The 26819-nt window shown below is 35.9% G+C and overlaps 1 protein-coding gene across 1 annotated transcript in view; it reads right to left on the reverse strand.

Annotated features, from left to right (window-relative positions):
• The window catches only part of Grip163 (gamma-tubulin complex component 6), a 65415-nt gene that overhangs the window by 27483 nt on the left and 11113 nt on the right, over positions 1–26819 (reverse strand). The window contains exons 4-10 of the mRNA XM_083112067.1: positions 24350–24600; positions 23142–23247; positions 18115–18453; positions 16301–16764; positions 6313–6529; positions 2460–2691; positions 452–644 (exon numbers count right to left, since the gene is read on the reverse strand). Coding sequence (XP_082968193.1) covers positions 452–644; positions 2460–2691; positions 6313–6529; positions 16301–16764; positions 18115–18453; positions 23142–23247; positions 24350–24600 — 1802 coding nt within the window. The remainder of the gene's footprint in view (positions 1–451; positions 645–2459; positions 2692–6312; positions 6530–16300; positions 16765–18114; positions 18454–23141; positions 23248–24349; positions 24601–26819) is intronic.

Here is a 26819-nt window from a genome sequence, read left to right on the forward strand (position 1 = left end):
GAATTTAATATTATTGTTTTTTTTTGGTTATTAATACCATCTATTCGTCACATATACCATATTCCTTCGAACCCAAGGGGCACCTACATTTTCAACATCCAAAAAAAAAAAAAAAAAAAAAATACAATATTTATCTGATTAGTGAAATGTTAAGTTTCATTCTCCATGAGAAATACACGGGAGTTTCAAACACATTTGTTATTGTTATTTTTATCTGATGTAAGAAGAAATATATATCCTAGAATGTGCTGTTCTCTTTTTCCTAATACTAGTGAGCATTTTGACAGAACTGAAATAAATGTGTTCCTTATGCAAAACTGTCCCACATCCGCTCAAGTATTTTACCTGAACAGGGTGACTGTGTGATTCTAATTATTTCTGATGTACACAAGTTAAAAAAAATGGAAAACAGAATGAAAATAGACACACTTTAATTTAATATTGCACTTACTTTTCATTTGCTTTTTCTTGCTCTTCTCGGTCTTTGATCCTCTGTAACTCTTGCATCATTTTCTGATGTTCCTCTAACTCTGTCTGTTTCTCCTGCGATTTCTTGGCAGCACTTAATTCTATTTGCTCCCTCAGCTCTGCTAACTGGACCTGCTTCTTTGCTATTAGAGCATGTTGCAATGATTGCCGCTCCACTAAAAAGAACAAAAATTATACTTCAATTAAAAGCTTTGTCTGTTAAAGCATTATTTATGAATATTTTACTGACAGGAAGTACTCACTTATCTGTGAAACTGGTATTTTTCTTTGCCTATTAATTTTGGTTGTCACTGGCACTTACACTAACGAAATTGTTGTACAAGTGTTCCTTTCACTATATTAATTTTCTATCATGTCTCTTTCATTCTATGAAACATGAATTATCCATGAAATTCTACATTCCCTATCCTTCCTGCAAGCATGCTATTATCACAAATCGGTAGAACAGTGCAGAATAAGATATCTGCATGTGGTATTTGAAACCTGATAAAAATCCATTGTCAAAGGGGCTATTCAGGTTGTCTATAATTTCATAAAAACAAAATTTCTGGGCCTTTTCAAGCAAGAACCAAAAGTTTCCAGACCAATGCATTAGTGCATTAAACACATGAACACAGAATGTAAGTATATAAGTAAACTAAACACTCACACTTAGAATCTCACAGTACCAAGTTGTAGAATATTCTCCTCTAAAACATAACTTCCCTATTTGTAGGAAATTTAATTTCTCATCTACTAGAAAAACATTGATTTTTCCAGAAAGAAAGTAAATTCCTTGACTGTTCCAGATTTTCCAAACTAGTCGACACCCTGCTACTCTAACACCCAACAAAAAAATCCAAAAGAATTCAGTTCAAATATTTCAAAGTCAACACCTAAGTTTTCTCTTTTCTTATATTTGTTTCCAAATTTCAATCTATCTATTCTATTCTATATATAAAAATGAATATATGTGTGTATATATGTTTGTTCCGGCATAACTCTCGAACGCCTGGAGCAATTTCAACCAACCTTGGTACACATATGACTTACAATCTGGTAAGAAATACTTTGGGGGTAAGACACCACTGACATCCCTAGGGGTTGGGGTGGAAAGGGGGTGACATGTAAAAATAACCGAAAATGACTGATATTAGTTTGGAATCCATAGTTTTCAGGGTCGCTAAGATGAATAGTGACACTCCCAATGACGTTCAATTTATTTATTCTTGTGCCTAGAGGTGAAACTAAAAATGTTGTTTAAAATCAAGTTTTGAGTTAAATTAATATTATAGTGAATTTGTAAAAGATTTTACTTTATAATTTGTATACTGTACTTATACTTTTAAATGCCTGTAAATAAAATTAGTTACATTTTACACTATAGTTAGAATTCATTATTTTCCTGTCTAATACAAGATTGGGATAATTAAATACCCGGGCAATGCCGGGTAATCAGCTAGTATTTTATATATATGAAGTTCCAATCACTAAAAAGAACTGCAACTTTTAACTTCACATTGCCACATGTTTCACAAACAATTACCATAATTTCATAAATAAGTTTCTATGTTAAAATTGCATACCAATTGCAACACACTATGATAATGGTATCTTGAATTGTTTGAAATTTCATGTGTTGGAGGGCACTTGGAATTCTTATATAATTTCTAGCACCAAGAGAATTCTCAATTCCTATAATGTAAAAAAAAAATATTATACTTCTTTTCAAATTTCCAAGCTATCTATTTCTACTTATTCTGCTTCACTTATGACTCACCACATTAGTCTGAATGACAAAACTGATAAAGAACAACTCAACTCACAAAGGAACACCCATGCCCAAGCTTAACCTCAAAGCTTCTGCTGTATTCTTACTACCACGAAACAGGTGAAGCAGTTTGTTGAAAAATAACAAAGTTATCAGAAAATTTTCTGTCAGACAAGTAAACTTATGTGAAATGATTAGTTTAAAATAGTTCTAGACTTACTCTGGATTTGTTTTAGTCTCTTTTGCTGAACTTCTTGAATCATTTTGTAAAATTCCTTGTCATGCTGTTTGCTTTGTGTAACGAAATTCGCCACTGCAAAATCTGGTCCACAGTGGTCAGAAACTTGTGCAAAGTATTCTTCACAATCGCTAACTAAATTCTGGAGGTCAGAATTACGCATGCAACATGGTATTTTAGGATAACTATTGAGAAGAATCAGGCACAAAGGATCCTGTTAGAAAGGAAGAAAAATTATTTTTGTCAATGTTTTGCCAAGAACACACAATGAAATCAATTAAATTGTTTACAAAGTACAAAATAGAAGCAAATAGCCTGAATCATATACATATGAATTGAAAGGAAAAATAAATTGCTTTTACTCAACTTTGACAACATGCATTTACTTATAACCAAAGAGAAATTACCGTATTTACACGTGCACTTGCGTGTATAATATGCACCCTCGTTTTTGATGGGGAAAAGCAACAAAAAAATATATCTCTTATATAATGCGCAGTACAATTCAGGTCCCAGAAATGGCTTTCTTAGTGTCGGACTAACATTTACGTATTTCATTTCAAATTCATTAGTAGATCATAAAAACGAGATTTTCCTTGCTTTCGTAGCTGCTGCATTCACCATGCGACCTTGAACTTCCAGATGTTAGGCTTTTCATAGGAGAGGAGGGAGCAAAGTTATCAACTGCCTGTTCAAGGTCGCAGTGCCTGATGCTTACAATAGATGGATGACATCAACGCAGCATGAACTCTCACCAAGTGGGAGGGTGAAACATGCGTCGCTGCCGATTGTTTGTGAATGGGGTTCGTGAGGCATGGAACTCCATCTCTCTGGAAATGGTGATCAAAAGTTAATGGGAATATCAAACAAGATGGATGGAAGTGAGGACATTTCAGACAGCTTGTATTAGTAATTGGGAGTGAATGACGAAATTAAGTGTAAACTTTATTTACGTGAGTCAAGCTGCAATAGTGCATATACAGTAGTTATTTGTATTTGTTAAGTGTTGACATAATTATTTTACCTTCATATTTGTTACAATGAACTCTCGATACAAAGACCTTTCACAATTCCCGGGAAAAAGGTAGTTATTTCGAAGGGGTCGTTATTGCAATTTGCACCAATAATGATTATCGGGAGATAATCGGGGAGAATGAATGTTGGATTTAATACGGGTCTACTAGAGCATTGTCTGTTACAAGATGAACTGGTAAGATAAGATCTCTCGGAAAATCTTACCTTTCTACGCACACACACACACAAAGAAAAGAAAAAAGAAGTGGGGCTGTAAATTTCATTTTGGTTCGGCTGTGTAAAATACATCGTAAAAATGTAGTTTTCCTTCCTTCGACCAACTTCTAATTCACCCCCTCCCCATTCCAGGGAGCAGTCCATACTCTTCCTCGACTTGAATTGTAAGCCAGCCTGAAAAAGGAAACACGCAACTTGCGATCTGTTTGCACCCAATGCGTATTCTAAGACACATTGAACAGTGTCGCACTCGATAATCATTTTGGTTTGGAATTGGATTTCACTAAAGTGAAACTGTATATTTAGTCCTGATTAGCCCAAAAGCATAAAATGAACACAAAACAAGCTTTATGAAACCTGTGCATTTTCAGATATCAAAATGGGAGATCGTTATTTACTCTCACGTTAATCGGTGTCAGCTTATACATTGAATACTCTTTTTTAAATCGTTCTCAGCTAACACATTGAGCAACCCCCCCCCCCCCCTCACCATGAATGGTTCTGAAGATAAGCGATGATTATATTGTGTGCATTTCCTTGCTCTGAGTTTTAAGGAAGTTTATCCTCGTGTCAGATGCAAAATAAAATTTACAGTTTTGTTTATCAGAAGGTGCAGAACATGAAGTTGTTTTAACTCTTATTTTTCTTTCTGAAGATCGAATTTCATTATCGTCAAATCAAAACAGCTTTGCGAGATTCAAAACAATGACTTTTGCCTTCACGCTGGATGAAGTCATTGCTGTTATCGGCAAGCGACAACTCAGACACTAGACAAAACACTGGCGCCAGCTGCAGCGTAAAAACAAGGCGACCGGCTGGAAGTTCGAGCAACAGGTGGTCGAAGGGAAAATCCTCCGTATTTCAAAGATAACGCAACTGTCGAAGGTGGAACTTTTATCATCTGTGTGAAGAAGAAAGAAATGACCCTTTCTTTACGTTTTACCTTGCAACAGACAATAATACGGGCAATATTTCAATAGCATTAAAAAAAAGAGAGAGAAAAATAGGACCTGAATTCTGCAATTATTACATTGCCGTGCAGACCAGTGGCAGAGTATGAGCTTGGAAGGGGGGGACTTTTTTTTTACTTGTCCAATGGTTTTTATTCGTTTTCAAGAATGCATCCAGAACTGGTTGCCCATTTTAGAAGTCAAAGGAAAGGAAGAGCGATCCACTTCCACCCTTGCCTGCAATCAGCCTGTGTGCACACACGATCAAGAAATCAATCATCATCCCCCCACCCCTAAACGTTTGCTAAGAAGAAAAGAGGGAGAAGTCACTCGGCCAACGGAGCACTTTTGGCAAATATTAGGACATCGGCACAGTTATGAAAATGTATAAAGTGGTAAACGGGAGTTATGATGCATGTAAGATCGAAGTGAGATTTTGCGGAAACCTGGATGAAAATGCATTAAGAGGTTTGACGATCTTTAGTTGGCCTATGTGGCTTTGATTATCTCTAACATTTTCATTTCTTTATGAAGTGTTACAGGGAACAAAGACCATGTTTTGAATTAAAGCGGTTACCGGAAGTTGTTCGCTACAAGGTCGATTTAAAATAACATCCAAGCATATTCGATCTCTTCTCGCGTATTCAAGAGCAAACGAAATCACAATGGCAAAACAAGCCTGGCGTTTTGGGTAGCAGCCGTGGGCTGCAGTGTGCTTGGGGGAGGGAAGGGCAGAGGTCAAGTGCTATTGTATATCACTGAAGCATGGTCTGGTGTTTATTTCTAGATCAGACCCACTTGCGAGCGGTAGAGTGCTTGTGAAGGGAATGAGTGCGAATAAAATGAGTGCAAAGAACAATTTTTGTGGAAGTTATTTCCCGCGAAAAATACCGCTTGAATGCCACCAGAACGGTTCTGCTTTTCTCGATGTCGCAAAACTTTCCAATACTTAGTGAAAACTCATGGAAAACGGCCATTTCGCTTTTAAAAGTTATTTTTTAAAATTATTATTGCTAAAGAAAGACAATCTGTAGATATATACATGTTATACGCAGTGACAAAAAATGCGTGATTTCAGCACACACCACAGTTTTTTTTTTTGGGGGGGGGGATGGGGCCAAAAATTTTGGAAAAAAATGTGCATTATACACGCATAAATACGGTAACATTCCTATTTCTATATATAAAATTACCAATAAATGTTTATCACATTATTGTAAATATTATGGTTAAGTGAAAGATTTTATAGGGCTGAGGCAATAACATTCTGAACTGACCACCAATAATGATACTTCAACATTTCATAATATTCGTATATATTACTAAATAAGTATTTTCATTGCAACTACTTCAAATTAATTTACCAGATTTTGGCTTACATATGGGATCATCATAATATCAAGTTAGCTATTTATTACACATTTTTATAAAATTCTAGGACAATGAAACTTACCAAAGGTGTAGTGAGACATTTTGCAGAACTTGTGTGATATCTTTATCTCTAAAGGTATCAGCTGCTTTTGGTGATTTAATTTGAATACTTCCTGATAACAGTTCTAGTTTTAATAACTTTATTTTATTTTACAATATTTGCACATGAGAAAAAATATGTGCAACACATAAAATATTTTTACCTTTGGACAGCACAACTTCAAAAGATGAACTGACTTTCCACATTGAAATATCATGTTTTCCAGTCCACTCAAAAATGCTGGAACATTATGAATTATTTCAAATCCTCTGGTCCAATACCGCCTACTTTCACAAACAATATATTCTGGTCTTGCACGGACAAAAAATTCTCCATAATGGTCATTCAAAATCCCTTGGAAGATCCATTTTTCCAAAAACCTACAAATAAAAGGCAGAAGTAGAATAAACTAAATCACTCAATATAATATTTTGAGAGTAAAACTTCAATTTTCATTTTTTAAACTTCACTTTCATACTATGGGAATGAGAGACGTGGTGCGGTAATAGATAATTCAGGTACTCACATTTTCCGCAAAGCTATTTTAGGTAATTTTCTATTAACCTCTTCACTACCACTACGTACGGCCCGTACGTAGTCTAGTCTGCATGCTCTCCTACCACTACGTACGGCCCGTACGTAGCTGGTACTATTGGCCAAATAGGAAATATTCTTGCATGGTAATGGCCAAGAAAACGTACAAATGCCTCTGGTTGGGAAGGGCCGAAGTCTACGTGTTGCTATGCTGTCATTTGAGCACGTGACTATTACAAGCAATGATCAAAGCACGCTCGTTATGCCATTTGTTGCTGAAAGTAAGTAACCATGCTATTGAGGAGACCTGAATGTTTTAGGCATTACTTACACGTTTCATTAGTTAGTTAGGCGTTTTTTAGCAGAAAAATATGGAGGAGGATAGTAGTTCGTTGGATTATGTTCTGGAAGAAGAGGAGAGTGACTGTAGTGAGTCTGAATATTCAGATATATCCGATGTGGAAGACCACCATAGTTCATGTTAGCCACACACTGTATTCAATTTTTCAATATATTTTGGATTTTCACATTTTTTATTTGTTTTTCAACACCCCTTTACATGTGTCTGATGGGGGACTGAATAATGTTAATTCTGGGGTGATCTTCCTCATAGTACACCCAATTGTCAACCTCACTTCCACATAGTACACCCTGGACTGCATTTTGCAGACTAACGAGGCTCTGGCGACTGGCACTATGGCCAGTACAATTTGTGTGTGTTGTCCTGTTCTTTTCTCCTTGTGTGTGCTGAGTGTATGTTTACAGCCTCAGTTTTTACCGAAAGTCAGAATATTTGTTTTAATAACATGACATTGCAATTATGCTATTTTATATATGGTAATGGGCTGGACCCCATATAATGTGACGGGTGCAAAATAGCCTAAGTGCTGACGCACCCAAAACTTTAAATTCAAATTCAAAATAATCTTAATTCTAATCATATGAATACAAATATTATGGAATTTGCAACCAATGTGATAATAGATGATTTGTTTGCACTATCGCTGGGTGTCGCCTAATGCTCACCACATAGCATGGTCGTGGGATTCTGCTCTCTATCTACAGGCTGGGATTCAAGAGGTTAATTTCGGTAGCCACTGCCACCATCCTCGTTGGAATTCGTTGTGTCGTTGCTTGGCGCATTTCTGCTGTTTCTTCCTAAATCGCCGCTAGGTGTGCTGTTGTCGCCTGTATGTCTGCGTATGTGTCGTCTGCTGTTTAGCAGCACATATCAAATGCAAAAACGGCCCAACCCACCACTGGACTTGCAAAGCATATCAAATTCCACAACCATAAAATCGAAAAAATGCATGTCAAGTACAAAGCACACACTCTCATAGACATAAAAATCAAAGAAACACACACCATCATGCACTACAACCATGAACTCAACATAGATAGTGGTCAGGCACACCACGCCTGGCTTCCCTTACTGCAGCAATTAACACCGGTGAACATCAGATGACACATACGCAGACATACAGGTGACAACAACACACCTAGCAGCGATTTAGGAAGAAACAGCAGAAACGCACCAAGCAACGACACAACGAATTCCAACGAGGATGGTGGCAGTGGCTACCGAAATTAATAGAAAATTACCTAAAATAGCTTTGCGGAAAATGTGAGTACCTGAATTAAACTTTACAATAAAAATGAACTATACTTTAGTTTCCATATAAAGTAAAGTAGTGCTGCACTCCTATCTTATGATTTTCTCTGCCATCCTGGAAGTAATGGTTCTGGCTGTTCATCTACCATCGGATTACAAATTATGGATACTCAAACTTAGACTCAAATTAAAATTCAACCAGTAGCAATCTAGCTTATTCAATTCTGCGATAATTTATGCTAATGAATTGTGGCAACATCGCATGGACTGATTTACAGTAACAACCTGCAGTTTCCACGGTTCAACGGACATCGCTGTGTGTGGTGTTGCCATGTTCCATTTACATCTTTACTCCGTTGAATAACAAAATGTACAAAATGTACGCAATGTGAATTGACAATGATAATGGATTTTAAAAACAGATGCAAAGAACTTGAAAACAAGACCAATATTGTATTTGCAGGACTACCCAATACTAAGAAAAAGTTGTTTCAGAAAATTGATAAGAACAGTTTTTTGAACAATTTTAAAAATCTGAAAATTAAATATTGTGTTGAAAACTTTTCTACATGCACTGTATTAAAATTTGATAACGATCGGACCACCAGTTTTTTATTTATAGAATTTCAAAGACAGCGATAGTTTTGAAGAAAAAAAAATTGGCACTTTCTTTGTTCTCACAAACATAAAAAATCGAAGGCATACTCGAAAAAAAAAATAGCATAGATTAACACAGAATTGAATAAGCCAAATTTTGATGTAACATGTTTTTATGTAGGTCTACTGGTTAGTTTTTAATTGGAGTCCAAACTCAATTATCCATAATTTTAAATCCGATACATAGTAGGTTATATTTTTTAATCAACAAAAATATATTTAAAAAAACTTTACTTACAATGTGGGGTTTCTAAGTTTGTAGAAAATGTTTTGAAACTTTTTTTTCTTTCTTTCAAGGCAATACTTCTTGTAGCTGCTGCTCTTAAGTGAATATGATTTTTATTAACAAAAGATCAACGTACATTTTCAAGTTCTACTATTATATTTTGAAGATAAAATACTGAAAGATCCCTTTCGTTCAGTTTTATTTTTCCTTCATACTATTTATAAGGACTGAATCAATAAGAAAACTGGCAGATTTGATAGGAAATGCAAAAAAAGTAGGACTTGTGATTTAACTTGAAGAAGACCAAGGCACTGAGGATTAACTCCACAAAAACAGACCCATTTAGTATTGGTGAAGAGATTATTGAAGATGTGGATGGTGGTGGCAGATGATGGGAGGGGCTGCACAGGATGTTTCTCAACGTATCCAAAAAGCAAATGGCAACTTTGTGAGGCTCTATCCAGTATGGAAAAACAAGAAAATATCTATGAAGACCAAACTTAGTATTTTTCGCAGTAATGTTATGTCTGATCACTGCCTGAGAAAAATTATGAATATATATTGGCCAGAAGTGATTCAAAACCAAGAACTTTGGGAAAAGACTGGAAAAACAGAGGTGCCCATACAGATAAAGCAGCGACAATGGAATTTGATAGAGGTTACGTTGAGGAAGGAAAATGAGGCTGTTGAGAGAGAGAGAGAGGCACTAGACTGGAACCTGCAGGGAAGAAGACAGACATGGCAAAGATCTGCTCATGCTGAGGCATTGGAGGAAGGAAAGAGCTGGCATGCTGAAAAGAGAATTGCCATCAGTAGGACCAGGTGGAGATACTTTGTTGATGCCCTATGTTCCACAGGAAACAACAGGAATTAAGTCAAGTAAGTCAAGAATCAATAAGGCAGAGTGCTTTCATAGTTTTGTTACCTGTATAGCAGCCATTTATATATGGTTTATTTAAAAGATTCTTGAAAAATGCATAAACAGATATCCACAATCCATGTTATTTTTATTTTCATGTTGCTCGTTGTTTAATCTATTTACCTTATATACATAGTCATTTTCTGTAATGAATTTTATTCCGAGGTTAAATTTGTAAACCAAATTTTACCACTTAAGTTTTAAATATACTACGTATCTTCCCATACATTGCGGTCTAAAGGTAATGTATGTTAATTTTCTTGTTTTTGTAATGTGTGGTGAATGTTTCCATAATATTAAAATTCCCTTCATACTTTTTAGATCTCTTGGGTAAAATACATTTCCACTGACTTTAAACACAAACATGAAACAACTTTGATGAACACACAATAAAATATATTTCCAGCTGTTCATAATGATATCTTGATACGGTTAATTTTTCATATCTGTATATGAAAATTCATGAAGAATCTACATTTAATTACATTGGCAGTAACTCCTGACAGATACCCTGTCAAAATATTATCATTGCACTGATATTAATTTTTCACACATACCCATACAGTACCCCAATAATTGAAAGTGTACCAGACTGAAATAAAATAAAACAAGTATTATGTGCATAATCTGATTGTTGATTTCACCTTCTTAATCAATTGATGTGACCAGATGTGGGGACACGAGGACTATTTAAAATTAATTAGAGAATCCATAAGAAAATAACCCACTATTTATGAAGTAATGGATCTGTACAATTATCAGCATCTTCATGAATGATCCAACAGATCTTTATTGGCTAATAATCACTATTTAGGGTCCAATTCCTCCCATCACTGGGAGGAATTGTATGTGCACGTGTGTTACAGCAGTCTTAAATATAATTTCAACACATACAGGGTGTTTCCGTGGCCTTGTTACAAACTTTCAGGGATGATGGAAGGGGACAAAAGCATCAATATGAGATAAGAAAGTCCTGTCCGGAAACGACTCGTTCAGAAGTTTCAGGGGTTCCAAAACCATTCTGACATGAAAGGTATGCAACCCACAAACTTGTAGGGGAACCCCACAAAAGGAAAGAGGGTGTGATCTTGACAAACTAGTAGATATGTTGTTTGTTTATGGACATGAGAGATAAGGAAACTCAGTCCGAAAATGCTCCAGTCAAATCAAAACTGTTGTTGGAAGGTAGAAGGTTCTATGCAGTCCATTTTTCCAGGATGCGAAACTACCACAGTGGCTCTGGCCCCACTTTACTTGTAGGTCCAGTCCCGATTAGCCCATCTGAGCATAAAACAGTCTCAACAATACCAAAGTTTAACCAAAATTTGGGATGGTTATGGAAAAAGAAGAAATATCTCTGTTTGTAACTTTAACAAGTAAATTACTATCTCCTACCATTACTGCATCATACATAACTAGCCAAGATTAATGATTTTATAGCAGTTGTTCAAAATTGCATCCTCCAGCATCGATGCAGACATGACAGCATTGCAAGAAGCTTTGTAGCATATGCTCTAACATCCCTGGAGTCGCTCTGGCGATGTCACTGGCAGCAAGGATTCTTGCCAGGAGTTCTTCTTCATTATCCACAGGCGTCTTGTACACAACACTTTTACGTGACCCCACAAAATAAATCAAGTGGGAACAGATCAGGTCAACTTGCTGAACCCTTCTCCTCACTATGGTTTTGGCTTGTAACTTCTGAATAAGGCTTTTCCGGACAGATGTTGCTTATCTCATATTGATGCTTTTGTCTCCTCCCATCATCCCTGAAAGTTTGTAACATAGTCACGGAAACACCCTGTACATCTCTTGAACTTATTTCAATTTTTCTATCTTTATGTTGCTTTTCTGCCACTTTTAATGAATCATGACAAGGAGGATATGTGATGACTACATGAAAATGATGAAGGGACACTAATAAGGAAACATTTAAGCTCAGGCATGACTTGAACCTGGAGCCTTTGGTGGAGGGACCATCAGTCAATTATCCATAATTTTAAATCCGATACATAGTAGGTTATATTTTTTAATCAACAAAAATATATTTAAAAAAACTTTACTTACAATGTGGGGTTTCTAAGTTTGTAGAAAATGTTTTGAAACTTTTTTTTCTTTCTTTCAAGGCAATACTTCTTGTAGCTGCTGCTCTTAAGTGAATATGATTTTTATTAACAAAAGATCAACGTACATTTTCAAGTTCTACTATTATATTTTGAAGATAAAATACTGAAAGATCCCTTTCGTTCAGTTTTATTTTTCCTTCATACTATTTATAAGGACTGAATCAATAAGAAAACTGGCAGATTTGATAGGAAATGCAAAAAAAGTAGGACTTGTGATTTAACTTGAAGAAGACCAAGGCACTGAGGATTAACTCCACAAAAACAGACCCATTTAGTATTGGTGAAGAGATTATTGAAGATGTGGATGGTGGTGGCAGATGATGGGAGGGGCTGCACAGGATGTTTCTCAACGTATCCAAAAAGCAAATGGCAACTTTGTGAGGCTCTATCCAGTATGGAAAAACAAGAAAATATCTATGAAGACCAAACTTAGTATTTTTCGCAGTAATGTTATGTCTGATCACTGCCTGAGAAAAATTATGAATATATATTGGCCAGAAGTGATTCAAAACCAAGAACTTTGGGAAAAGACTGGAAAAACAGAGGTGCCCATACAGATAAAGCAGCGACAATGGAATTTGATAGAGGTTACGTTGAGGAAGGAAAATGAGGCTGTTGAGAGAGAGAGAGGCACTAGACTGGAACCTGCAGGGAAGAAGACAGACATGGCAAAGATCTGCTCATGCTGAGGCATTGGAGGAAGGAAAGAGCTGGCATGCTGAAAAGAGAATTGCCATCAGTAGGACCAGGTGGAGATACTTTGTTGATGCCCTATGTTCCACAGGAAACAACAGGAATTAAGTCAAGTAAGTCAAGAATCAATAAGGCAGAGTGCTTTCATAGTTTTGTTACCTGTATAGCAGCCATTTATATATGGTTTATTTAAAAGATTCTTGAAAAATGCATAAACAGATATCCACAATCCATGTTATTTTTATTTTCATGTTGCTCGTTGTTTAATCTATTTACCTTATATACATAGTCATTTTCTGTAATGAATTTTATTCCGAGGTTAAATTTGTAAACCAAATTTTACCACTTAAGTTTTAAATATACTACGTATCTTCCCATACATTGCGGTCTAAAGGTAATGTATGTTAATTTTCTTGTTTTTGTAATGTGTGGTGAATGTTTCCATAATATTAAAATTCCCTTCATACTTTTTAGATCTCTTGGGTAAAATACATTTCCACTGACTTTAAACACAAACATGAAACAACTTTGATGAACACACAATAAAATATATTTCCAGCTGTTCATAATGATATCTTGATACGGTTAATTTTTCATATCTGTATATGAAAATTCATGAAGAATCTACATTTAATTACATTGGCAGTAACTCCTGACAGATACCCTGTCAAAATATTATCATTGCACTGATATTAATTTTTCACACATACCCATACAGTACCCCAATAATTGAAAGTGTACCAGACTGAAATAAAATAAAACAAGTATTATGTGCATAATCTGATTGTTGATTTCACCTTCTTAATCAATTGATGTGACCAGATGTGGGGACACGAGGACTATTTAAAATTAATTAGAGAATCCATAAGAAAATAACCCACTATTTATGAAGTAATGGATCTGTACAATTATCAGCATCTTCATGAATGATCCAACAGATCTTTATTGGCTAATAATCACTATTTAGGGTCCAATTCCTCCCATCACTGGGAGGAATTGTATGTGCACGTGTGTTACAGCAGTCTTAAATATAATTTCAACACATACAGGGTGTTTCCGTGGCCTTGTTACAAACTTTCAGGGATGATGGAAGGGGACAAAAGCATCAATATGAGATAAGAAAGTCCTGTCCGGAAACGACTCGTTCAGAAGTTTCAGGGGTTCCAAAACCATTCTGACATGAAAGGTATGCAACCCACAAACTTGTAGGGGAACCCCACAAAAGGAAAGAGGGTGTGATCTTGACAAACTAGTAGATATGTTGTTTGTTTATGGACATGAGAGATAAGGAAACTCAGTCCGAAAATGCTCCAGTCAAATCAAAACTGTTGTTGGAAGGTAGAAGGTTCTATGCAGTCCATTTTTCCAGGATGCGAAACTACCACAGTGGCTCTGGCCCCACTTTACTTGTAGGTCCAGTCCCGATTAGCCCATCTGAGCATAAAACAGTCTCAACAATACCAAAGTTTAACCAAAATTTGGGATGGTTATGGAAAAAGAAGAAATATCTCTGTTTGTAACTTTAACAAGTAAATTACTATCTCCTACCATTACTGCATCATACATAACTAGCCAAGATTAATGATTTTATAGCAGTTGTTCAAAATTGCATCCTCCAGCATCGATGCAGACATGACAGCATTGCAAGAAGCTTTGTAGCATATGCTCTAACATCCCTGGAGTCGCTCTGGCGATGTCACTGGCAGCAAGGATTCTTGCCAGGAGTTCTTCTTCATTATCCACAGGCGTCTTGTACACAACACTTTTACGTGACCCCACAAAATAAATCAAGTGGGAACAGATCAGGTCAACTTGCTGAACCCTTCTCCTCACTATGGTTTTGGCTTGTAACTTCTGAATAAGGCTTTTCCGGACAGATGTTGCTTATCTCATATTGATGCTTTTGTCTCCTCCCATCATCCCTGAAAGTTTGTAACATAGTCACGGAAACACCCTGTACATCTCTTGAACTTATTTCAATTTTTCTATCTTTATGTTGCTTTTCTGCCACTTTTAATGAATCATGACAAGGAGGATATGTGATGACTACATGAAAATGATGAAGGGACACTAATAAGGAAACATTTAAGCTCAGGCATGACTTGAACCTGGAGCCTTTGGTGGAGGGACCATCAGTCAAATACTTAAGAGATCTCAGTCACTGTGTCTGCTGTTTTAACTATTTGTTCACAATAACATAAAATCACTTGATTATCCATTACATATGCTTAATTTATAGGGACCTAATAGTGAATTATGTATTATTATTAATAAAAACTTGAGAATTGTATTTACTAGGGCTGAGTCGAATCTCATGCTATTGTATCAGTATTGGAATGTACAGGTGGATTTTATTTCCCGATCATGGCCGGTATATTTCCAGCATTTTGATCTTTCGTGGGATCTGCAAAAATTACGCATAACACTTTTGCAGAGTTTATCACCCTTGAAATTATCCAAAATTAAAAATTTATTTTGCATCAGTACTTTGTATTGTGTAAAAAACTGTATTATTTAATTACATAACATGTATTTTAATATTATGATCAACACCTTAAATATTTTGAAGCAAACTCTGGTAAACAGATGCTTCTTAATTGTACTGAAATACTCGCTCATTAATATTTATCAATATTTTCAACAACCTTTAATTGGTTAAAATTTTCAAACATTGGTATCGGTGTCAGTGGCAATCAATAGTACAGTACAGTACAATATGCGATTTACGTAAATTCGCAGTTACGTAATAATTGTATGTAGCTGTCATAAGACATTTTTTTTAATTGAAAAGTGTGATTTCAGTTTGTTTTCATATTCTTTTATATATTTTTCATACTTTTATAGTTTATATCCAAGTAAATACTGCTGAATGATGTTTCATTTATAAAATAATACTGTGTAAATAATATATATAAAGTAAGGAAAGAGAAAGCAAACAAACACCAGACAGTGGAAAAAATTTGAATTTTCACAGACTCTATTGCTGTCTGGTGAGTGTTTCATTTCTCCTTCTTTGCTTTCTATTTAACCCTTTTGGCCCTCCTTTCTTTTATATATATATGTTTATACATATAATAATAATAAATATTGCAGTTTCTTATGAAGTTACACTTAAGCAATTTTCAAATTAGACTTACGTAAAGGTTTACGGAATGCATTACTTATGTAACTCGGAGGGGCGGGGGGAGGGGAGTTACTGTATCTGCATAGGTATCGGCTCAATCCTAGTACAGTGAAACCTCGATTTTACGTTTTCTTCTTCAAGGGACCAAGTTGAAAAAACTTAAAATCAGGAAAATGCTGGGAACATTAAATCGAGGTTCCACTATATTCACAGAATATTACCATTACTTACGATCTAACAACAGAAATAGATAAAGTTACCTGAAGTAAACATGACAACAAGATCTGAGAATCGAATAGAGGATGTGTGCAATGTCCATTTTTGTCACTCTCATAGCCTCTTCATAAATATATATTAACAAATTCACTCCCTCAGAAATAGAACTTTCCGTCTCGTCATCCAATTTACACAACTTCACAAGTGCCACCAGCTGAATCTTTATGACTTGTATCCGACGATGCCATTCCACAAGCGAATGTTTCTTTGTAATGGAGAGAACAAATCCTCGAAAGTAGTGAAGGTAACGCCTCAAACTATCGCACATAGCTTGGAAAATTAATCCTCGACGTCTTACTGGTGTCACGTATGGGGTGAGGCACACCATATTTTGAAGTCTTCTACAGCAAGTTCCACAAAGAATGAAATCTCTGCTAAAGTTCACCAACGATTCAGGAGAAAGTCCATCTGTACATGTTCCCTCTCTTAGCACAAATCTTTGCGATTCCTGCATGGAATAAGTAAGAAATAATTTGTGAGAATCTTTTATATAATCAGAAGTAGTATAAAATATATCAACAAGTTCATAGAGTATTATCATCATATTTCACTGCAAAAAAGGGGGAATAGAAATTTCAACATGCAGGTTATCTAAGCTGACTGAAAGTTATCTTTCAGCCGAAGGCTGAACCTCACTCTGAAGTAAATAAAAAGACCTTTCTATTCTATCACATGAAGCACATACATAGGGTATCAATTAACTAGTCCATCAGTTTTAATGTATAAAATGAAAGGGCACTAATACTTTCAATGGTCATCATGTTTGGAGGGACTCTATCGGTATCAGCTGATACAGGCATATTGATTTATCTGTAAAATTACCATTTTTTTTTACTGATTTATCAAATAGCCTGTAATTTAGTTCAAAATTACGCCTTTTGTTTATTACTTATAAAAATATAAATTTATAATTCGTATGTCCAGGTTTTGAAAAGTGCATGCCTAAATATGGAGCTTCATTTTCAAAGATCCATATGGGAAACAACAGGGTTAATAAACCTGTTGTACCCAAATGAGCATTTACAACTATATACTGCATACGTTATCAGTAAATTTCATATTAGTAGTTTATTGGTATCAGCAAAACTTTCTAACCAGTTCATCCTTACAATATTGTATGCAAAACTTGATTTGTTGTTTTAAGTCCACTTTATGCACAGGAAGGTTAATCAGGACTGGATCTACAGTTTAAAGTGGGGTCCAAACCACTGTGCCATGTGGCTCCACTGGGTGTCGAACCCGGGACTCATTGATTACAAGGTGATGACGTTACCACTACACCATTTTGAGGCTGGGTAAGCCCCAGAGCCACTTTATGCAAGTAAAAGGCTGGAAGAATTCCGACCTTAGATCACCCACCCTGGGAATCAAACCTGGGTCTCCCACATAGCAGTCAGATGCCTTACCGACTAGACCACCCCAGTACAAGTAGAAATCAAACAATATCAATTTTAAAAATTTATATCAATATATTTTGAAATCTCTGGTATTCAGGGGTGCCCACAATTCAAAAGATACAAAATATCACAAAAGGAACTTTTTTGTGTAAAATATACAACATTGCAAAACCTGGCAACAATATCTTTACTTTATATTTCCATTCTGGTTTACAGAAGATGAATAGTTTCCAAGGAACTAATTTCATCAACCTCTCAGTTGCTGGTGATGCAAACAAGACCATGAAATGTTGGAAATATTTAATTTCAATTTCTGTGATGAAGGTACAAGATTACATAATGTTATTTGTAGCACATGGTACTAGCACTTGAAATTCAAAATTATAAATCGCATCACATACCTGATCATACTGAAATGTACATGATTCCACACCAACAAGCAGGAACTGCAGATCCCTACACAGGTCTTTAATTGATATTCGCCTTAAGGATAAATTAATGTTCTTCTCTGGGTTTTGTAGTCTTTGCTGTTTCTTCTCTAATTTCCACATTTTATGAACGGTTTCCGATCCTGACTCCATAAGGAATGGATCTTCCTTTGCAGGGTTCAACTTTCCAAATGTTTCCCAGTTCCTACATTTTGGCAATTCCACTTTGTCGATGTCCAGCCAACAATCACTGGCATTAGACCCTGCATATGAGTTTTCTAGACTTGGTGACACATAACCTTCATCTTCCACCTGGTCAGAGAGAAAAGTGAAAATAAAGAAAAGTAGGAAATACATCAAGAAGAAAAAAAAATGGAAAACCAACTTCTGGCCAACATCAGACTCAACATATTTGTTATTCCACCTTAAGAAGCTTGTTTGAAACAGTGGATATATATTGCTTAAAATAAGGGTGACCTGATACAACTTTGAATTAATACAAATACTGATGCCAACAGTATTATTGATTCCCACCACTACCAATAAAAATGCATGAAAAATGTAACAATTATAAATTATTCAAAATATTCCCCTGTGCTTTGCACCATGACATGAAGGTGTATAGAGGGTGTGGAGTAAGGCCCCACAGTTTATTGATCACAGCTGAAGGTGGGGGTGATGTGATAAGCACCATGCCCCTGGCTTCCTTTACCCTCACCCCCCCCCCCCCCCAGTTTTCTTCAGGTACCCACTTTATACGATGCTGGTTGGATGCCGGAGATTCTTGAACAGGTGAAAAAAATCCATTCTCACCTACCGGGGATCAAACTCGGGTCTCTCGCATGGTAGTGAGATGCACAAACGATTGAGCTACCACCCATTCATTAATATTAATTATAATTTCAGTATTATTCCATTGCAATTATATGCATCAATTTACCAGAGTTTTGCTTTCAAATGTTCCAAGAATTACATCAGAATATTAAAATAGCTGTCATTTAATCATAAAATCAATTTTTCACACAATACTTGTACAAAATAATAAAAACTATAAATGTTACATAATTTTCAGGACATTAAGACTCGTATAGCATTAATGAATGAATTCCAACCATTACTTCCTGATATCAGTACATCCCTATCTGTATTGGCTCAGCCCTAATTTAAGATAAAATTCCCAATAACAAAAAAAAAGTGGAAACTAATCACTCATATTATATATTCTTAATAAGGCTGACACTTTTGTCATTCTCTACACGCAATAAAAAATAACACTGCAATTCAGATATAAATTACAACTTTTATGTTTCTATTGTTGATATTTATGTTTCCTTGTATTTGCTCCTTCATCTATTTGATCAATTCTTCATCACCATCTTCACTGTTAACCATAAAGAGGTAGAAAAGTAACATAAAATAACAAAAAATACACACATATCAAAAGAAAGTACACAGTATATAATAGCATGCTCAAAATAGAGTTGATGGAGGTTGTAGCATCTCATTAACCTAGCTTTTAAAAAAGTGGTAAGATTAGAAAAAAAACTAGCACAAAAAGGTAATCATATCCAGTACCCAGTAGCAGCTGCTGCCTATTTGCACCCTCGCACGTGCACACACAAATAAATGTGCAATGCAATTTATTTATTTTTATTATATTTATTCATTGATGTAATTTCTTCAAAACATCAAATGTTCTCAGGCCACATCATCTTCAATATACTTCCTTATGTCAGAGTTTCTACCTGAGTTTCTCAAGTGTCGAATGAGGTTCACATGAGCAAAATTGTAAAGTGAAGACCTCCGTGGAGCTGTTTTCAACAGCAAGTAGAGAAAGCAGAAAGGCTCTTATGGCTTGGATCAGTGGGCTTTTGGACTTGAATCTCACAAAGAATTGAGATATAGTGCCAACAGGCATGCGCTGACTTCCCTCTTCATCATGTAGTGTGGCTACCTTTCCAATCATTGCCGTGTGACGAAGTCGAGAGCAAGACAAACATCATTGCATATTGAGGGATTTATTAAAAGGGCAATTTCGATAATATCTCTCTCACCTCATGCTGTTCCGAGCATAGCATACAAATCTGAACAAGGAAAGGACAGGAAAGGAAGAGGAGACAGAAAGCAGAGAGCAAAACCAGAGTTGTAAACAAAATGTTGCATTGCAACAATGAGTTAACTGCCCCTTTGCTTAGTATAAAGAAAGAGAGAACGTATTTGACGACAAGTTCCGGGTGGATCTCCGAGTGAGGAAGAATGTGGTAAAACAAGAACAAAGAAACTCTGCTCCAGAAACAGAAGTTTGATGTTTTGAAGTCAACGGCGGAAAAATAGCAGAGAGAGATTATTGTATCAGACTGTTTTTTGAGAGTGGGATCAACAGGTTGCAAATAGCACAGAGATTTGATATATGCTCATTTGTGGCATGCAGGTGTGTAGTGATGAGCGTATTCAACGATGCAAGGTCAGATGCGATGAGTGGAATACAATGATACAAGTGCTGGAAAAATACTTAAAAAATGTCAGCGGTTTGAATTAAACCCATTCATAATGTAGTAGGAATTGGTGTCATTTAGTAGCTCTCACTTGTATTTGGAAGTTCAATAAAAATTTAAATAATCAGTGTTTAATCTTGTTTCTTTCTCTCATAGAACAGTCAATGCCAGAATTCCCAGATGTTTCTGTTCCACACAGAGATGGTGTTCGGAAACTTTTGAACAAATTTAGGGAAAGAGGGTCTGTTCTTGATAAGAAGCAAAGGATGAAACGGCGTGTGCTTAGCGAGGGGAAACTAGACGACGCTATAGAACGATTGGAACATACTCCTCAAAAATCCCTCCAGCACTTTGCACAAGAAACAGACATTTCAATGTTGTCATTTTAGAGGCATGGCGGTCTAGTCGGTAACGCATCCGACATCCACGTCTAAGGTTGGTCGGAATTTTTCCAGCCTTGTCCCTGCATAAAGCTCTTGGGCTTCCTCACCCATCCTCAAATCAATGGGTACATGGGGGCAACCCTGGGGAGTAAAGGCATCTTGAGCATACTGCTGATCACATCACCTACAAAATGGCCAAGATCAAGAATGTGTGAGCCCCTACCCCCACATCCCCTAAACGTGCCTTCATGGCACAGTGCTATATGCACAGGGAAGTTTACCTTTACCTTGTCGTGATGTCTGCATGGTGAGCTACCAAGCTTTAAAACCTGAAGTCATACATTAGAAGAATTGAAAGAAAACATCAGGAGAGAGAGATTGAAGCAATTTCGGAAGAACTGATACATGTTAGTGAAAATTTCCTAAAAAGATGCCGTAAATGTGTGGATGCAGTAGGACATTTCCAACACCTCTTGCAACAAGATCATTTTAATTGTAACTGTCAATGTAATTGTACGAGCTTACTTCATTACAAAGCTAACGGTTCCAGTTACATGGATGTTGCGTCCAGTTTGTCAGCAGACGTGCTAGCTGCTGCTCCATGTATAGATTGTATTATCACCAGATTATCAATTGAAAAATTAAATCTTGTTTGAACTAAATTAGCTATTGCAAATAGTTTATGGCTGCAGCTGAGCCAGGAACTGAATCTGGGTATGAGGCTTTCTGTGCCAATTCTCAACCACTTGAGCTACAAAGCTCATATGGTTCATCTGTTTATCATAGCTTTTTCCAATAGCTTATTCAGTTTGAACTTTGTCCTCTCAATTACACAGTGTTGCCACTAGTCCCAAGAAAATCAAGTACTACATTTACTATATGCTGTGCAGCTGTACATTTCTTTAAAACTAAAACATTATAGAATATGAGGGTATGCAGCTTACATGGCTACAAAGCTCCTGACCAGACCTCACTGTCCTGATAAGAGTCCATGAGAAGAGTACATGTGGGGACATTGTGCATGTTGTTCAACAGAAAATAAAACATGGAAAATGTTCATACAGTGTTACTAGCTGGAGGGACAGAGGATGGACATGCTTCCTAAAGCATGTATAGCAATCAGAGAACAAAATTCTTTTGTAACTAGACATGAAGTGCAATTTCAGATGTGTGCATAAAGTTTGCATTTTCTGTAATGCGCCAATTTAAGGTATTGTGTCATAAATCTTGTATTCCAAATTTAAAACACATCAATCTTACATTTATTCTGAAATACCACCTGACACTAGCTAATAAATGAACAAGTTGAGAAGTAGTGTTTGTGAAATTTGTAGCAAGAGAGTGCAGGACATCAACACCACCAATAAAAGTACTATTTTTCTTCAAAATCAAGGTGCATTGCATATCAAGGATGCATGATACTTCATTAACTATGGTAAACATGCAGTATACTTGGAATGGACATAATGTACGATGAGATCTTAAGTGGTGAAGCAATATATTAGCTTGGTAACACAGGTAGTACAGCTCTGGCATGAAATCCCAGTTCGATCCCTGGTTGAACCACAATATTCAGAACTTTTCAAAGAGATGAAAATCATGTGTTTACCACAAAATTACTTTCTAATGATTCAAACAAGTTTTCTTGGGTTACCAGCCATGTTAAATCGGCATTTACTTCCAATGTTTTTAATGCAGATTTGTTGTGTTGTCCTTAGAATACATATTAACCATATAATGACTATAATGTACTGTAAAAGACATAAGTTGCATACAAACTAACACCTTTACTAATTAGACATAAGCAAGTTGCTTACTTTTTTCACAAAACTTACTTGTAGAGGTTCTATTAATTTCGGTGGTCTCTGCCACTATAAAAAGTTAGTAACTTGACGAACCACATCTTTTATAAGCTAAACATGAGTAACAACTTTAACTAATGCACTAGCAATGTATATGCTAAAACATTGTTAAATGCCAACCTAACCTGGCTGTTAATCCAAGAATATCAGAAAAGTATAACAATGAACCACATTTTCTTTCCCTAGAATTTGAAATTAAATTCGTTATCACATAGTATATTTACAAATTACTATAAACAAAATACTAATCTCCAAATTACCTGATCAACTTGGCAAACTTTCCTTGGTACTGCAAGTTCACGTGGTGAACTCGTGAGCTCAGGAATGGTTAGCAAGCAGTCCGTATCCCATAACTTTCTTCCTGTTCTGAAAACATTACAATTGTCCTTAGAATGTATATGTATCAAATAATGTACTGTTAAAAGACATGGGTAACAAGTGCATACAAATTAACAACTTCAATGAATGCACTATTATTAAGAACTAGGGACAGTACTAGTGGCAGAATGTGGGATATAGCTACATTGTTCCCTCCCTGGTGGCAAAGGGCAGACAAGATAAATTTTGTCTCCCTTCTGGATAAATCATAAAATCAAGCTTGCATACAGGAGTTGACAGTTTCCTGGGATACATTTTACTTCCCTTTCTTTTGAGAAACAGAACACTTTGGTAGGTACAGAAGTCAAATGGTTCTTCACCAAACCTTGTAAGGTACAAAGACAAACCACACGTGCACCTGGTCTGAGCATAGTGCATGCATTACACAATCTGAACAACACAAGGCCAGCTCACCTTATCCCCTCCAGTGTTAGATTTACTTCCTCCCCTCTCTTCCTGTTCTGGTAAAACAAAACTCACATATTGAACCTATCTCATCAGGAAATAATGGAATTTTACTCATATATTTGGAACAATTGTTTTTATTAACTCATGTAGGCATCACCTTCAACTTCATAGCTGGCCTAATTAAGTCTGATTTCTCTTTAATACACACACATTTGCCCATAACCTTCAATGGCAATATTTCTGGGCAACATGTCGTTTTTTTGTTTGTTTTTTACCACATGGGGGTAGGAAGAGAGGGGAGGAAGTAAATATAATAGGCAATAGGGAACAGGATGAGCTGGCTCAGTGTTGTTCAGATGACATATTGCATGTATTGCATTATCTGAACACCTATGACCTTGTATGAGAGAGAGGACTTCTTAGTTTGCAGCCATTCTTCCATCTTCATATTCTATCCCTTTAAGCTTTTTGAGTGATACTGTGAGATTTTTAATGTTTTAAATTTTTGGATCAGCCTCAAGAAGAAATAGAAAACAAAGAGTCGAAACCTCATATTGAATCCAACAACTACTTGTATGCTGTATGTACTTTATTACAGTTTTCTTATTGTGGCAGTGATTTTGCAAATATATAAAGGAGTACACCTTGTTCTAATATCTTAGGAACAAGAAGTTTCACTTACCTAGGAACCTCTCTATGCGTTCTTCCAAACCTGCTTAAGAACTGTAAGCCTGTATATGGTTCACTTCCAAAGGGAATATCTCCTCTATTCATGATAAATGGGAGAGTCTTATACGGTTCAGACATCAAACTTTCATCTAAAATACTTGGTGGTTCAAACGTAGAAGGACTAAACTGCCTGTACAAGCCTTGTCCGACATTACAATCCAACTCTGCAGCATCTGCTTTGTAGCTAACAATGCCAAACTGTTTCTGCAATTTAAAAAATCCATCATATCAAGTCAGCAGTTAATTCCTTGCAAAAAATCATGACAATTAAATAACATGTCAAGATATAAATTTAAAAAATGGATGTAGTATATACAGGGTTCAGCATTTAACGTTTCCCATTTTCAAAATACCATAATTGATTTATTGTACAAAGAAATTACACAGGTACGTGTTATAGTCTTCGATTTACAGTTCAGACCTTTTTTTTTAATATATAATAGGAATCACATTTGTTAGGCTGTTGAGATCAGGGAGGGTACGATGGTGTGTCAGTTAATGGCAGTTAAGCTGAACTTTCGACATTGGGCTGATTCACATTCGTGCAAAATCTTCAAGCAGGAGTTATACAGCTCTAAGGTCGTAGTCATCGCAGGGAAATATCAGCCCCTGCTTTTTCGAGGATGAGTTAACCGTCAACTCCAACACATTACAACACCATTTTAATAATCTTCTTCCTGCCTGAAGTGACATGTCATAACTGGAACATGGAGACCCTGTGGTTTCAACAGGACATAGCCACATCACATACAGCACTGCCACCACCTCACTGCACCAGACTTCTTCTTGTGGGGGTATCTGAAGGCTAAGGTCTATGCTCGTTCCCTCTCCGATCTCAACAGCCTCAAAAATGAGATTCGTGAGAAAATTGTTGATGTCACACCAGACACAAGTGTACAAGGAAGATTGCAACAATGCATTGACGCTAATCAAGGACATCTCAAAGACGTAATATTAAAATAATAAGGTCCGAACTGTACATCCAAGAATATAACGTGCCTAACATTGTTCATTTCATGTAATTTCTTTGTATAATAAATCAGTTACGATATTTTGAAAATGAGAAATGTTAAATGCTGCACCCTGTATTACAGCAAGTGTCAAAAGTTTCTGCAGTAACTGAAAATAGTACTCACAATTAACCTTCCATATTCATGTTGGCTCTAAAGGAGTTAAGGTATCTACCAAAATAACAAATACAAAATCCTTGACTTTTCTTGCCCTCCTTTTTTTTTATTTTTTTTAACCTTTATTTGTATAACCGAAAAGATGAAAATTAGCAATTAATAATATCAATATTTTTTAATGAAAAAACCCTAACAAAAGGTCAGTTAAGATGAAAACTGAAGTTGTATTTAACAAGAGAATCAGACTTGCTTTATCTATTAACGCATTTGTATTTGGCAGACTAGCGAGGCTCTGGCGTCTGGATGCACAGGCACTATGATCTTATTGTGGGGCTCATGTTGTCGTCCAACTATGATTGTGATTGTCCCTTCATCCATCTTATCTTACCACCATTCATCCTCATCTTCGCGATTAGCCAAATGGACAGAAAAAAGTGAAGTAAAATAAACTAAATCAATCAATCAGTCATTGTGATAGCAAAAATTCTTGACAAGTGTAATTTCTTGACTAGTAGACACCCTGGAGATGGCATGGAAGAAAAAACATTTTTGCATTATAAATATGCATTGATTTTCTCCTTGTAAAAAAAAAAAAAACAGATAAAATGTTTCCATTTTCATTTGATGGGTGACATTTTACACAGGCTGTACTTTAAAATTTGATTTCTCCAAATCATTACTCTTTATACTTATCCACACCTGTTTATTTTTTAATACCGACAATTGTCAATTTCAGAACCTAACTTTTCATTCTATTCTACACATCTAATTCTCCTCTTTTATGGTCTAGTATTATTTCTGCTAACATGCTGAGACCTACTTAGGTAATAAATCACTACTTTTTTTATTTTGTAGTGCTTATAATGAGCCACATGCAAGAAACAGATTTTTAAATAATTCATTTTGAAGTAACAGAATTGTATGTTTATTCATTTACCATCAACATGATTTCCATGTTTTCACTTTGCTGATGAATATTTTCAATTCCAGCTGTATGTACGGAAGTAACTAGCTTCAGTTTTATGATGAACATGCCAATTACTTTTGGAACTCTTTCAAATATATAGGAATGAAGGGTATATTAACAGTATGCAAAAATAGAAGTATTAAAAAAATTTCCACTGCAGATTATGAATATTCTCAGATTTGATAATGGTACAGAAATAGTTATTTCTATATAAAGGAGAGGAATAAAGTGAATCTAATTTGAAAGCATTACAGCAGAACAATGCTTGCAAACAAAAATCTTAAGTTTCCCCTCAGGGAAACAGTACTTACATACGACACTGTATTGTG

The sequence above is a fragment of the Lepisma saccharinum genome, chromosome 25 (genome assembly GCF_977018435.1).
Source record: "Lepisma saccharinum chromosome 25, izLepSacc3.1, whole genome shotgun sequence".
In the NCBI taxonomy this organism is placed as follows: domain Eukaryota; kingdom Metazoa; phylum Arthropoda; class Insecta; order Zygentoma; family Lepismatidae; genus Lepisma; species Lepisma saccharinum.